The 14,405-nt window shown below is 43.5% G+C and overlaps 1 protein-coding gene across 1 annotated transcript; it reads left to right on the top strand.

Annotated features, from left to right (window-relative positions):
• The first annotated feature begins 6,767 nt into the window (after window positions 1-6,767).
• On the top strand, window positions 6,768-8,570 carry LOC143883233 (uncharacterized). The gene is made up of 2 exons (XM_077386582.1): window positions 6,768-7,523; window positions 7,749-8,570. Exons 1-2 carry the CDS (start codon window positions 6,768-6,770, stop codon window positions 8,568-8,570), a joined length of 1,578 nt encoding a protein of 525 aa, XP_077242697.1.
• The last annotated feature ends 5,835 nt before the right edge of the window (window positions 8,571-14,405 follow it).

Genomic DNA, 14,405 nt, shown 5'->3' on the forward strand with positions numbered 1-14,405 from the left:
AGTCTGTTTTTCTTTCAGGAGTCAGTCCTATCATCATAGGGGTTAGGATTTTATCCAACCTCTCATCAAATCTTGTGTTTTTTCTATCCGCTCTTGTAAGGTATAGGATGCTGTCCAACCCTTGCAGAGTTGTTATTCTGTTCATTTCCCTCCGCAAAGCATAGGATGCTGTCCAACCTTTGCGGGATATCAGGAGTATGTCTTCCCCTTATGATGATAAGATTTGTCCCCTTTGAGTCAAAAATACTTAAAAACAACAAAAACATCTAAAAAACCAAAAATCTCAAAAATCTTGAGTCATTAGGAGTAGTTAGGAAATCTGTTCCGAACTACGTTGGCTTGATCCCTTTCAACGGGGTACGTAGTGCAGCTTGGGATCCACATCCCAAGTCCAGCCAAACCTTTAAAAATAAGCATTTTAAATCTTTCAAAATTACAAAAATCTTTCAAAATATTGTTTTTTTGAAAGGATCTTCCTCTAGAGTTAGGAGGTTGTCCTAGTTAGAGAGTTTTTGAGTCGGGAGTTGCTCCCTCGTTCGTTGTTTGTTTGTTGTGTGTTTTATTTGTTTGTGTTAGAGTTAGGAGTGAGTCCTAGCTAGGAGTTTTACGCCTCCGTCAGGTCAGTTGGCGATCCACATTGCCAATTGATGACTAGGTCTAAGATGCGATAGATCCTACTGTTTTTCCTAGGATATATAGCCTAGCTACACATAGATTATAGGAACCACCTGCATTAGCTTAGGGCTAACCTGCATTTAGTTAGAGCATATAGGGTGTCCTAAAATCTACAATCCATTGGAATTTAAATAATCATACAAGAAGCTTTAAGAACTAGTCTGGTCTTTTAGATCGAGTCTAGGATAGAGGTCTAGATGTCTTAGGCATCATAGCCTAGAATAGGTGCGAAGAACTACGTTGCCTTGATTCTCGTGGAGGCGGGGATACGTAGGCTTCTTTGGATGAACATCAGATCATCTAAAGACTCGGGCCTAGGTATAGATTAGAGTCTTAGAGTTGTATGATATCGAGTCATTTTCTATGTTTTGCAGTGTTTTCTTACTTTATTGCGCAGACCTTATACTTTTTTGGTGTGTCATGCATGTGTTTGTTCACCAGAACTTAGACACCCATTAGGCATGTCACTTATAACCTAGTTTTGCTTAGGCGACACTTATTTCATTTCTTTTATGTGTGATTGATTTCATCTCCGAGACATGCATGATTAGATAGACGTTTTCTCGGAGATATTCATTCCTATTTCATATGATTTTCGCCCAAAGCTCTTCAAAATTATTAAGTAAATGGCATAAGAGACCAGGTGTTTGCACTTGGGCGGATGAGGTGCTCTTTAGACCTTCCGAATTCGTAACCAGGCACGAACCTTATTTTATATCTCTGGTTATCCGTTGCAACAGAGCATAGCATGGGATCCAAGGCCCATTTGCCTTTTTCCTTGGATGGCGACTCTTCTTTGTTTAAGGTACGCCTCGAATCTGGGCTAGTCCCTGAATCGAGAGGTATCTCACCTTTGTATCGCCACTCATGCTGTGAGGGGCACTTCTTTCGAGAGTTCCTTGGTAGAGCTCTCCATTCACGTGGATGATCCATAGAGACAGTTAGCGCGTGAGGGCATGTCCCTCACCGCCGCGCCTCTCTCGGATCGGGGTCCACAAGTTGCCCTTGAGAAGCCCCCCTTAGGTACTAATAACCCCTTCTTTGTAGGTGAAAACCCATGCCTTTGAACTTGAGGACCTTCTTCTGGATTTGATGGACCCTCCGAGGGTACTTCTTCTACCCCATTTGAGGGCCCATAATCCCTTCTCTAATACCATCCATAGGTCCCCTCTATTGCCCTTGAGAAGCCCCCCTTACGTACTAATAACCCCTTTTTTGTAGCTGAAAACCCATGCCTTTGAACTTCAGGACCTTCTTCTGGATTTGATGAACCCTCCAAGGGTACTTCTCCTACCCCATTTGAGGGCCCATAATCCCTTCTCTAATACCATGCATAGGTCCCCTCTGTTGCCCTTGAGAAGCCCCCCTTAGGTACTAATAACCCTTTTTTTGTAGCTGAAAACCCATTCCTTGGAACTTCAGGACCTTCTTCTGGATTTGATGGAGCCTCCGAGGGTACTTCTTCTACCACATTTGAGGGCCCCTAATCACTTCTCTAATACCATGCATAGCTCCCCTCGGTTGCCCTTGAGAAGCCCCACTTAGGTACTAATAACACCTTTTTTTGTAGCTGAAAACCCATGACTTTCAACTTCACGACCATCTTCTTGATTTGATGGACCCTCCAAGGGTATTTCTTCTACCCCATTTGAGGGCCCATAATTCTTTCTCTAATACCATGCATAGCTCCCCTCTATTGCCCTTGAGAAGCCCCCCTTAGGTACTAATAACCCTTTTTTGTAGCTGAAAACCCATGACTTTCAACTTCAGGACTTTCTTCTGGATTTGATGCACCTTCCAAGGGTACTTCTTCTACCCCATTTGTGTGCCCATAATCCCTTCTCTAATACCATGCATAGCTCCCCTCGGTTGCCCTTGAGAAGCCCCCCTTAGGTACTAGTAACCTCTTTTTGTAGCTGAAAACCCATGCCTTTGAACTTGTGGACCTTCTTCTGGATTTGATGGACCCTCCGAGGGTACTTCTTCTACCCCATTTGAGGCCCCATAATCCCTTCTCTAATACCATTTATAGCTCCCCTCTGTTGCCCTTGAGAAGCCTCCCTTAGGTACTAAAAACCCCTTTTTTTTTAGCTGAAAACCCATGCCTTTGAACTTGAGGACCTTCCTCTGGATTTGATAGACCCTTCGAGGGTACTTCTTCTACCCCATTTGAGGGCCCATAATCCCTTCTCTAATACCATGCATAGCTCCCCTCGGTTGCCCATGAGAAGCCCCCCTTAGGTACTAATAACCCCTTCTTTGTAGGTGAAAACCCATGCCTTTGAACTTGAGGACCTTCTTTTGGATTTCATGGACCCTCCGAGGGTACTTCTTCTACCCCATTTGAGGGCCCATAATCCCTTCTCTAATACCATCCATAGGTCCCCTCTATTGCCCTTGAGAAGCCCCCCTTAGGTACCAATAACCCCTTTTTGTAGCTGAAAACCCATGCCTTTGAACTTCAGGACCTTCTTCTGGATTTGATGGAGCCTCCGAGGGTACTTCTTCTACCCCATTTGAGGGCCCATAATCCCTTTTATAATACCATGCATAGCTCCCCTCGGTTGCCCTTGAGAAGCCCCCCTTAGGTACTAATAACCCCTTTTTTATAGCTGAAAACCCATGACTTTCAACTTCACGACCATCTTCTGGATTTGATGGACCCTCCAAGGGTACTTCTTCTACCCCATTTGAGGGCCCATAATCCCTTCTCTAATACCATGCATAGCTCCCCTCTATTGCCCTTGAGAAGCCCCCCTTAGGTACTAATAACCCCTTCTTTGTAGGTGAAAACCCATGCCTTTGAACTTGAGGACCTTCTTCTGGATTTGATGGACCCTTCGAGGGTACTTCTTCTACCCCATTTGAGGGCCCATAATCCCTTCTCTAATACCATGCATAGCTCCCCTCGGTTGCCCTTGAGAAGCCCCCCTTAGGTACTAATAACCCCTTCTTTGTAGGTGAAAACCCATGCCTTTAAACTTGAGGACCTTCTTCTGGATTTGATGGACCCTCCGAGGGTACTTCTTCTACCCCATTTGAGGGCCCATAATCCCTTCTCTAATACCATCCATAGGTCCCCTCTATTGCCCTTGAGAAGCCCCCCTTACGTACTAATAACCCCTTTTTTGTAGCTGAAAACCCAAGCCTTTGAACTTCAGGACCTTCTTCTGGATTTGATGGACCCTCCAAGGGTACTTCTCCTACCCAATTTGAGGGCCCATAATCCCTTCTCTAATACCATGCATAGGTCCCCTCTGTTGCCCTTGAGAAGCCCCCCTTAGGTACTAATAACCCCTTTTTGTAGCTGAAAACCCATGCCTTTGAACTTCAGGACCTTCTTCTGGATTTGATAGAGCCTCCGAGGGTACTTCTTCTACCCCATTTGAGGGCCCATAATCCCTTTTCTAATACCATGCATAGCTCCCCTCGGTTGCCCTTGAGAAGCCCCCCTTAGGTACTAATAACCCCTTTTTTATAGCTGAAAACCCATGACTTTCAACTTCACGACCATCTTCTGGATTTGATGGACCCTCCAAGGGTACTTCTTCTACCCCATTTGAGGGCCCATAATCCCTTCTCTAATACCATGCATAGCTCCCCTCTATTGCCCTTGAGAAGCCCCCCTTAGGTACTAATAACCCCTTTTTGTAGCTGAAAACCCATGACTTTCAACTTCAGGACTTTCTTCTGGATTTGATGGACCCTCCAAGGGTAGTTCTTCTACCCCATTTGTGTGCCCATAATCCCTTCTCTAATACCATGCATAGCTCCCCTCGGTTGCCCTTGAGAAGCCCCCCTTAGGTACTAGTAACCCCTTTTTGTAGCTGAAAACCCATGCCTTTGAACTTGAGGACCTTCTTCTGAATTTGATGGACCCTCCGAGGGTACTTCTTCTACCCCATTTTAGGCCCCATAATCCCTTCTCTAATACCATTCATAGTTCCCCTCTGTTGCCCTTGAGAAGCCTCCCTTAGGTACTAATAACCCATTTTTTTTAGCTGAAAACCCATGCCTTTGTACTTGAGGACCTTCCTCTGGATTTGATGGACCCTCCGAGGGTACTTCTTCTACCCCATTTGAGGGCCCATAATCCCTTCTCTAATACCATCCATAGGTCCCCTCTATTGCCCTTGAGAAGCCCCCCTTACGTACTAATAACCCCTTTTTTGTAGCTGAAAACCCATGCCTTTGAACTTCAGGTCCTTCTTCTGGATTTGATGGACCCTCCGAGGGTACTTCTTCTACCCCATTTGAGGGCCCATAATCCGTTCTCTAATACCATGCATAGCTCCCCACTGTTGCCCTTGAGAAGCCTCCCTTAGGTACTAATAAGCTCTTTTTTGTAGCTGAAAACCCATTCCTTGGAACTTCAGGACCTTCTTCTGGATTTGATGGACCCTCCGAGGGTACTTCTTCTACCCCATTTGAGGGCACATAATCTCTTCTGTTGTAATTTAATTAAGAAAATATTATATCCTTGCCAGATGTAACATGTTAAACTAATTTCTCGTAGATTTCTTCTTTAAACTAGATTTCGTACTGTGACCTGTGTACTTGAAATGCAATGTTCACTTATGTTAAATTATTTCCATGCTTCAGTCTGGTATTAAATGTACTGAGAAAAAATATGTTATCATCTTCTTCTCATGTTTAAGTCTTAACCATATCATATACTCCTTTTGCAGACAAGTTTTCAATCAGGAAGGTCATATTTTCTTCTTTCAACGTGTGCCTCCGAAGGTTTTGCTTATGTCGGCCTCTACTTATTCGCCTTGAGAAGCCCCCTTTACGTACTGGTTCTTATCATATCTTGTCTGCCATTTGCAGGCCTTCGTAAACTGGCACGCACAATGCTTTCTCTGCTGTTACACTATGATGGCATACTGAAGGATGAAGTTAATTGGGAATATGTTGGTGGGAGTAAAAAATTGTTATTGGTAAGTCCCCGAATGAATCTTAAAGAATTGGAGGCTCTAATCCACAGTCGAATTGGGAGTATTGGAGGAGGGGTGTCACTATCCATCAAATGTCGATATGTTGTTGATCCATATATAAGCACTCTAATCGACGTCGATAGCGATGAAATCTTCCAATCGTTGGTTAAGGTGCTTGAGAAAGATAATTTCAACTCTGTGATGCTATACATAACAAAAATTGACAATGGCCTAAATTCATCTTATTCTTCAATTCTGCCCACAAACAATGTCATACCTTCTACTTCCTTTTCACCTCAAAATCCCTCTCATAACCTGCCCATACGTTTGACTTCTGTACCACCGATTCCCTCTCAAAATTCCTCTCATAATGCATGCATACCTCCTACTTCCGTTCCACCGATTCCACACCTAAGATATCCATCGGAACGAGTAACTGTCACTCCCGACTCTCGTTTTGAAGTAGACTTAGAAAGAGAATATGAAACAGAATTGGGTAATACAAGCATAGGAGGTGACTCGGCACAATTTAGTTCAAGGTATGTCTTGTACAATTTTATTTATATTGAAGTACTCAATCTACTATCCTAATTTTATATTGTTGAACTGTGTAGGGTACGAGTTGGCCTAAATGAAAACTTCTCGGACGATATGTATGAGAACCCTACCTCCGAAGATATCATTGTCCCCGGGAATGATGCAGATGTGCCGTTGGAGCATATTAACGTTTTGGATGATGATTTTCATGTCTTCGGTTGTGATTTCGAAGAATTTAGAACTGAAGATGACAATGATGATGATCCTGCATAGGATGATGATGAGGATGATGACGAGGCTGAGTCTGAGGCTGAGGTTCAGGATGAGGAGGGTGATGAGGCCGCCCATGATCCTGAAAATTATAATGGAAATGAAAATCAGAACGAAGATTCTGGTGAAAATCTTAGGCCAACAGAAGTGGCTCCCCCTACCGCCAATGGTTGGCCATTTCTACCTGCTGGCACAAGTCAGTCACTGGAAGTAGACGACATGTATGTTGGGGCTGATGAGGTAGATGCAGATAATCTTCAGTTCGATGAGTTAACTGTTGGGGCTATGTATCCAAATATGAAGCAGTTCAAGAAGGCCGTTAAGTAGTATGCAATTCGGCAGCGATTCATGTTCAAGAAGTCACGGTCAACTCCCAAGAAGTATGCCATTGTATGCAAGGAACCAGGTTGCAAGTGGCGTATATCAGGCATTAGCCGTATGACTTATGTGTTATTGAAGAAGTTTGTGAGCGACCATACGTGTACATCTCACTTAAAGGGCAATGATAATCATCTAGCTACATCCCCATGGGTTGCCGAGACATGCTTACCCCTATTTGACCGTCCAGAAGATGTGGGGACAAGGATCATAAGACAGTACATCAAGTCGCACTGGGGTATAACCATGACCTACCGTAGAGCACACCTTGCGATGAACATCATCCTTGAAATAAAGTGTGGAAATGTGGAGGACTCGTACCGCTTGCTCCCTGCACTGATAGTTGAGATGATGAGAACAAACCGGGGCACCTACATGCGTGTTTTTCGAGCGAGAGATCTACGTCCAGGGGGAGAAGATAAATTTGCTCGCTTATTCTGGGCATTTGGTCCTAGCATACGTTCTTTCCAACGAACACTCAGATCGATAGTTTTGGTCGATGGGATGCATCTACGTGGAAAGTATCTTGGAATCTTACTGATCGCAGTTGGGGTAGACGGGAACAACGGCTTAGTTCCATTAGCTTTTGGTGTTGTCGAGACTGAGAACGAAGATAGCTGGTGCTGGTTCCTCTATTTGGTGAAGCGGCACGTATTGCCTGAGGGGATAGGCGCATTGACCCTGTGCTCCGATCGACAAAAGGGGTTGATGCAAGCAGTGCCTAAAGTAATGCCTATTGCAAACCATAGCTACTGCATGCGTCACCTCGCCGCCAATCTGTACACCGACTTCAAAGACCCTTTACTTAAGAAATTGTTCTGGAGAGCTGCTAGGGCTTTGAGAGAGAGTGTTTTCATAGACACAATGGAAAAAATTAAGGCGAGGAATGAAAATGCACACAACTAGATAGCCACTATTCCGAAGGAAAACTGGGCTAGTTTCTACTTCAAGGGGGAAAGATATGATGTGTTGACCACCAATAGATCGGAGTGTTACAATGCAGTGCTAAAGGATGCCAGAAAATTGCCGATTGCAGCTGCGGTGGAGCTGACTCGTTTTAAGAGCTCCGAATACATACAGAAACGTCAAGCGATGGGCCTTCAATGGGAAACAAAGTGCACGCATTATGCAGAAAAACATTTGGGACTGGCCAGGGAACAGGGTCGCGGATATACTGCTTATCGAGTAGGTGTGCACGAATTTGAAGTAAGGTCCCGTGATCATCATGATGTCGTAAACTTGCTGCAACAAACCTGTACATGTCGTGAGTTCCAAACGCTTGGGCTTCCGTGCGGACATGCCATGGCAGCCATTGCCATCACAGATTTTGATGAGTACGATTATTGCCATAAATGGTTTCGTATAGAGATGTATCGGGAAACGTACTGTGAGGTGCTTCACCCTACAGTAGATCGCACTCAATGGGAACTGCCTCCAGAACCTCTGCAGACTGTATTACCTCCAATAGCGAAAAGACCACCTGGACGGCCGCGAACGAGAAGATCTGACCGCGAATTGCAGAGTGGAGTGCATCGCAAATGTACGATCTGTGGAAAACTAAGCCACAACAAAAGGACTTGCAGAGAACCTCCCATGGAGAGACAACTCCCTGATGAATCTTCCATTGGACCCTCTGCCCCCGTTTTCAATAGGTACATGATACGTAATATATTGAGGTCAATTAGTATAGAACATCCCCGATTCCATACTTATTCGGTGTGGTGGTGGTGTTGTAGGTCGGGTGTACCTTGTGCAGCTCCTTTTTTCACGTAATTATTCCGCGGAGAATGCATTGGAGGCTCCAATTGGATGAAGGAGGAGAAGTGGATTAATTGAAAGTGTGCACAGTAATTAGTTGCTGTATATAATAATTTTTTGAGGGAAACCCTTTTTTGGTATACTGTAATTAGTGGTGTGCATAGTTGAAGGCTGGCAAGTTTTCTGAGGAAAACCCAATTTTCTGAAGGTGGAATACTCTATTTTTTGTTATACTGTAATTAATGGTATACTGTAATTAGTGGTGTGCATAGTTGAAGGCTTTCCAGTTTTATGAGGGAAACCCAATTTTTTGAAGGTGGAATACTGTATTCTTTGTTATACTGTAATTAATGGTATACTGTAATTACTGGTATACTGTAATTTTTTGAGGGAAACCCTGTTTTCTTAAGGTGGAATGGGTTGTCATAGTTGAAGGCTGCCCAGTTTTCTGAAGCTCGAATGAGTTCTACCTTGCAAGCATTGTTAAAATAAGCTTTTCCCTGCTGGTAAGAAAATTCAAGAACTGGAAAATTAAATTGGTTGTATATATATATATATATATATATATATATATATAGATATATGCATATTATTGACCTTTTTGTTCATTTTGCAAAAAGTTTGTCATTTTGCAAAAAAGTTTGCAAAAAGCTTTTCCCTGCTGGTAAGAAAGGGCGAAATAAAGTTTGTCATTTTGCAACCTATATTTATTGACCTTTTTGTTCGTTTGAAGGGCATTGATGTCCCAAAAAAATGGAGCATAGAGCTTTAATCCCCCTTAATATATGCATATTATTATGACTTGGGAGCTCAAATATTCTCCCCCTTTTGTCATCACCAAAAAAGGTGGAACAAAAGGAAAGAGAGTAGGTGTGAGCCAATGAAAGTGCATACAACCACTCAAAGGACATAGCATCCACGACACATCATAACAGTGACAGAATTATATAAAACGGAATACATCCCAAAAAGATCCAACTGACTATCCAAGCAACTACCTAAATATGATCCATACAACCAACTGATAATCCAAACACTATAGAAACATATAGATAAGGCTAATATATAAAAAAATCTGAACAAGACAGGATCCATCATCAGAGAACTAGAGCCATCTACTGCTCCGAAGGAGGCGGTGGGTGATGAGAAGAACTGCCCGGCGCCTGGCCCCACTGACCACTGGAGATGTAGCGATAATAGGCGGCCCACTGGTCATCAAAGTGGGAAGTCATGGTGTGGAAGCGAGTCGAAATCGCAGAGTCGACATGGGTAGACAACTGCTGAAACTGAGAGGCCATGGATCGCTCAATGGCCTCCTACATGTCAGCCAAATCCTGGCGAGTGCAGAACTGAGATGTATCTTCTGAAGGTTGAGGTGCCGGTGCAGGCTGGTCCTCGGCTTCGTAGCCTCCTCCATCGTGAACATCGATGTCAATCGCTGCTTCATTAAGAGCCATGCGGTTAAAGGTCGGAACATCAAACGGGGCAGTAGGAGTCATGGTCATCTCTCCATCCAAGGTGATGCCGAAGTGCCGGAAGACACGGGTGAGAATCATGCCATATGGCAAGGAAGATCGGTAGCGTTCAGGGGTCTGAAACATGAAGCGAAACATGATATATGGCAGACAAAGCTGGCGGCCCTCTAGGATGTTGTAGATAATATATGCCTCTAAGGGTCTTACGGCTTCAAGCATCACACCACGAGGTATGAAGATGTGGTACATGAAGTTATGGAGCACGCGCGCAACCGGAATGAGGTCGGCAGATTGTACGGGCATATTAGGGTGGTAGCGCCGTGTTATCCGACCATAGACAGTGTCATGATCAATATCATCAAGTTCATGCGTCCCATCGTCCGGCCAAAAATAGTGTAAGAGGCCCTCATGGCTAATCCCAAATACTGTGGCAAAAGTCTGATAGGTGAGTTTGATGACAGTTTTCTTGACCTTAGATTCGATTTTGAAGAAGGAAGGGGAAATTGTGAGATTGGCATAGAAGAGACGCACCAATCGAGGGTAAACGGGTTCGTTAATGTGAAGGATGGGTGTCCAATGAAGAGCATCAAATTTGGCCTTTAAATCAAAATTTTCAAGGACAGGGGGGTCAATGTACCTACCGGTCAGGACGCGCCTAGTGCCGACGTCGTCCCAGAGTTTCTTCGCCTTATCCCCAGTGAAATAGGACTTGGCCACAACCTCGGCAGCCACAGCCTTGGCCTTGGACTTCTTCCGTGAAGGCCCTTCTTCGCCGGGAACTTCTTCACGAACGTATTCGGGGTCTTCAACTTGGGAGGAGCCTCCGATGTTGAGATTTTTGGTTTTATGAGGCATGGTGAGAGGAAATATGGGTGGAGAGAAAAGTGATATGTAAAGAAGAAGAGAAATAGCCCTAAAATGGAGGCCAAAAAGAGAAATAGAGAAGGGAAGAAAGAAAAAATGAAAAAGGGGTGAAATGCTAGGGTTTTAGGAAGAAGAGAGGGATTTGGAAGGGAGAAGAGGGTTTTGGAGGAAGATGTAGGGAGAAAATGACGGAACGAAAGAAAAAGTGGAGTTAGGGTTTGAAGAGAAGTGGACGGAACAGGGAAAGAAGAGAAGAAAAGTAAAAAAAAGGAACCGGGTCCAGGGTTATGAAGCTCCTGGGGCGATTCTCGGAGTTCCGAGAACAAAAGGAAATTTTTTTTTTCCATTGCCCGAATCTCGGAGTTCCGAGAAATTATCTCGGAGCTTCGAGGCTAATCTGGACGAAATCTCGGAGTTCCGAGAATTACTCTCGGACCTCCGAGAATATACGGGTTTTTGGATTTGCTACTGGAACGAATCTCGGAGTTCCGAGAAATTTTCTCGAAGCTCCGAGAATATACAGGTTTTTTGGAATTTCTACTGGAACGAATCTCGGAGTTCCGAGAATTTTTCTCGGACCTCCGAGAATAGAAGGATTTTTTCAAATTATACTGGACCGAATCTCGGAGTTCCGAGAATAGACGGGTTTTTTTCATATTATACTGGACCGAATCTCGGAGTTCCGAGAAAATATCTCGGAGCTCCGAGGATAACGTGGCGGAAATCTCGGAGTTCCGAGACATTGTCTTGGAATTCCGAGAATCGTTGGAGGTTCCATCTGCCCATATAGTCGGAGTTCCAAGACAAAATCTCGGACCTCCGAGAATTTTTTTTTTCTTCTTTTTATTTTATATTTTTATTTTGTATGTAAGGCGTACATAGCAATTTCAAACCATGAACTAAATGCATGAATTGTCTTTTGCTACACAAACTATTGAAATTGTGGCCCATCAAATGGACGTTATGGATCATCCTATGGTGTGGGGTGGATAGTCCATTTGGAAAGAAGGGGGTGGCTGTTGTAAGAAATTAAGTGTGCAATTTATCAACAACTTTGAGGAAGAATTTTTTTCTTCCCAACAGTTCAAGCAACCAAACAAAACCGGAAAAGCACAAAAAACAGGGGTCCCATTGCCAACTATGACGATGAAAATAGAAAGTAGAGAGAATAACCACAATTACAAATAAATCATATTTCCATCCAATAGAAATATAAATTCCCCCAAAACTTTATGAACAAATATTTGATGATTTTCAAAGACCTTTACCATATTTCGCAATGAACCCAATGCCACAACCACCATCACTTCACAGAACTTGATTTTTCATTACAAATACATAGTTGTCAGTATGCTGAGATACAAACAAACCCTCCCTCTGTGTCTCTACACCCTGCTTTCTGTCCTACACATATGCGCCCAACAATTACAAATAAATTTAGCCCATTTTACCCCATTTTGCTTACAAATAGACAGAAAACTTCACTGGAAAGACCATCAATGTCCACCATGTTTACAACATCCATCAGAACTTGAAGAGAGGTTCTTCATTTTTTAGTCATATATCCCCCTTAAGGAAATCACCACAGTCCCCAAACTCTCCGCGCAAGAATCTTTCGCACAGCTGCAGCCGATAAGCGGGAATGTCAGACTTGCTGAAAGTAAATGGATCATTTGTATACAGATGGTCGATCGCTTTAAGCACGAACAAACCACAGTCGAACCTGCATAACAACAGTTGTATTGAGCGAATCAAAATCATAGCCTAGAAAAATAAACATTTAAATATACTAATATACTGACCCATTGGCCTGTTGTGGGAAATTTTCCATCTGCGCATATTGAAAGTGGTCTATATCACAGCCCCTTTCCTTTAAGTACTCCTTCAACAATACAACCTGCAAGTGGTTAACATTGACAGGTTTAGGAAACATAAGTGTTATACGTATAGATTTATAAGTAGGAAAACATTAAAGATGCTAACCCACTTACGGTCAATCCTGCTCTTTCCTGGAACTCCATTCCTTTACAGGAATTGCATTCATGGAAGATTTTGTTGACCATATCGACAATGAGGAGAACCCAATGGTTGTCTTCACATAATGGTAATAGTACCATTTTTACTGCTTCGAGGTGGTGGTTTATAAGTCTACTGTGCAGAGCGTCCTTCGTTGTCTTCCACTTTTCTACCCTCTGCTCCTCAGTGACTTCGGTCCCCACTGCAGTAAGAGTTCCCTATAAAAAAAAGGAATTCAATGGGATACTACAGATAAAATCTTATGTAAACCTCAATGTGGGATGATAGAAATTACACTTACATGTACCACCGATGGAACGAAGACAATTCCCCCCATTGTAGGATCTGCTAACCCATCGTCGTTGGAGGACTGCACGTGCTTCCCATATATATCGACAATCTTCAAGGAAGAGAAGTAAATGTCAGATGTACATTATTACCTACAGTAATGTAGAAATTAATGATAAAAAATGACACTTACAGTGCCAGTCAGGTATTGTCTGACATTCCAAAGTTGTTGTAGGTCTTCAGCTATTAGGTGTACATCATCCGTTTCCATGAGGATATCACTGCAAAATTGTATTAAATTGTTAGTTAATAATTTTCAATTCTGATCAACTTAAATCATGGTATAATATAATTCACATCTACTTGCCTTTTTTCATGCTTTAGAAGTCTCTCTATCAGAGCTGTTCTCCTTCCCTTACGCATCTTCCCGTCATCCCCTTTCTTCTTGGGCGGTGGTTTAGGTATGTTGGGGTCCTCCCCCTGTTTCTTCCCTTCCTTCTGCCTCCTCTTTCGGGTCTTCCCTGAATAGTAGGGGCTTTTTCTGGCTCTCCCAGGTTTCCTACTCCTTCCATCCATCTTCACACCCCTCACAATGCTCCCTAATTCGGAATCCACCATCTCATCCCTTAGACCACTCACTTTCATCTCAACTTCAGTAGATGGTGCCTCTTCCTTGGTCACCTCCATTTCGAACAATCGTTGTAAAGGGTTAAGGATCACCCCGTCTGTGGTGCCGAATATTTCTTCATGTGACTTGGGGTTCTGAGCCGATACATCTATTAGGGTGGCGGCTGCATCCATGTCACATCCAAGGTCAGCTAAATCCGTCCAATCCTCGCACAGCTGCAAAGATAATCGTGCACCTTGAGATGCATTTTCGCCCTTCCTCTCCTCCTCAACCCCCTCCACCTCAACCCCCTCCATTCTTCCCCCAGTCCCTTCATTTGTTCTCCGCATACGCTCCCATCCTTTTTTCAAATCCTCCTCTTTCTTTCTGACATCTTCCTCTCTTTTTCCAACATCTTCCTCTCTTTTTCTTATTTCTTCCCATGCTGCTGTAATCATCTGCCACTGTCTATCAACTACATCTCTCTCTCTCGCCAAAAATTTTATATGCTTCGACTCATCTTCACTACTTCCTTTCTCCATTTCACTTTCTACTCCCAAAACTATCCCCTCGGATTCCAACTGTTCCTTATCGGCTTCC

This window comes from Tasmannia lanceolata, unplaced genomic scaffold (genome assembly GCF_043159265.1).
Source record: "Tasmannia lanceolata isolate RefF3 unplaced genomic scaffold, GAP_Taslan_0.1 ptg000008l, whole genome shotgun sequence".
NCBI classification, from domain to species: domain Eukaryota; kingdom Viridiplantae; phylum Streptophyta; class Magnoliopsida; order Canellales; family Winteraceae; genus Tasmannia; species Tasmannia lanceolata.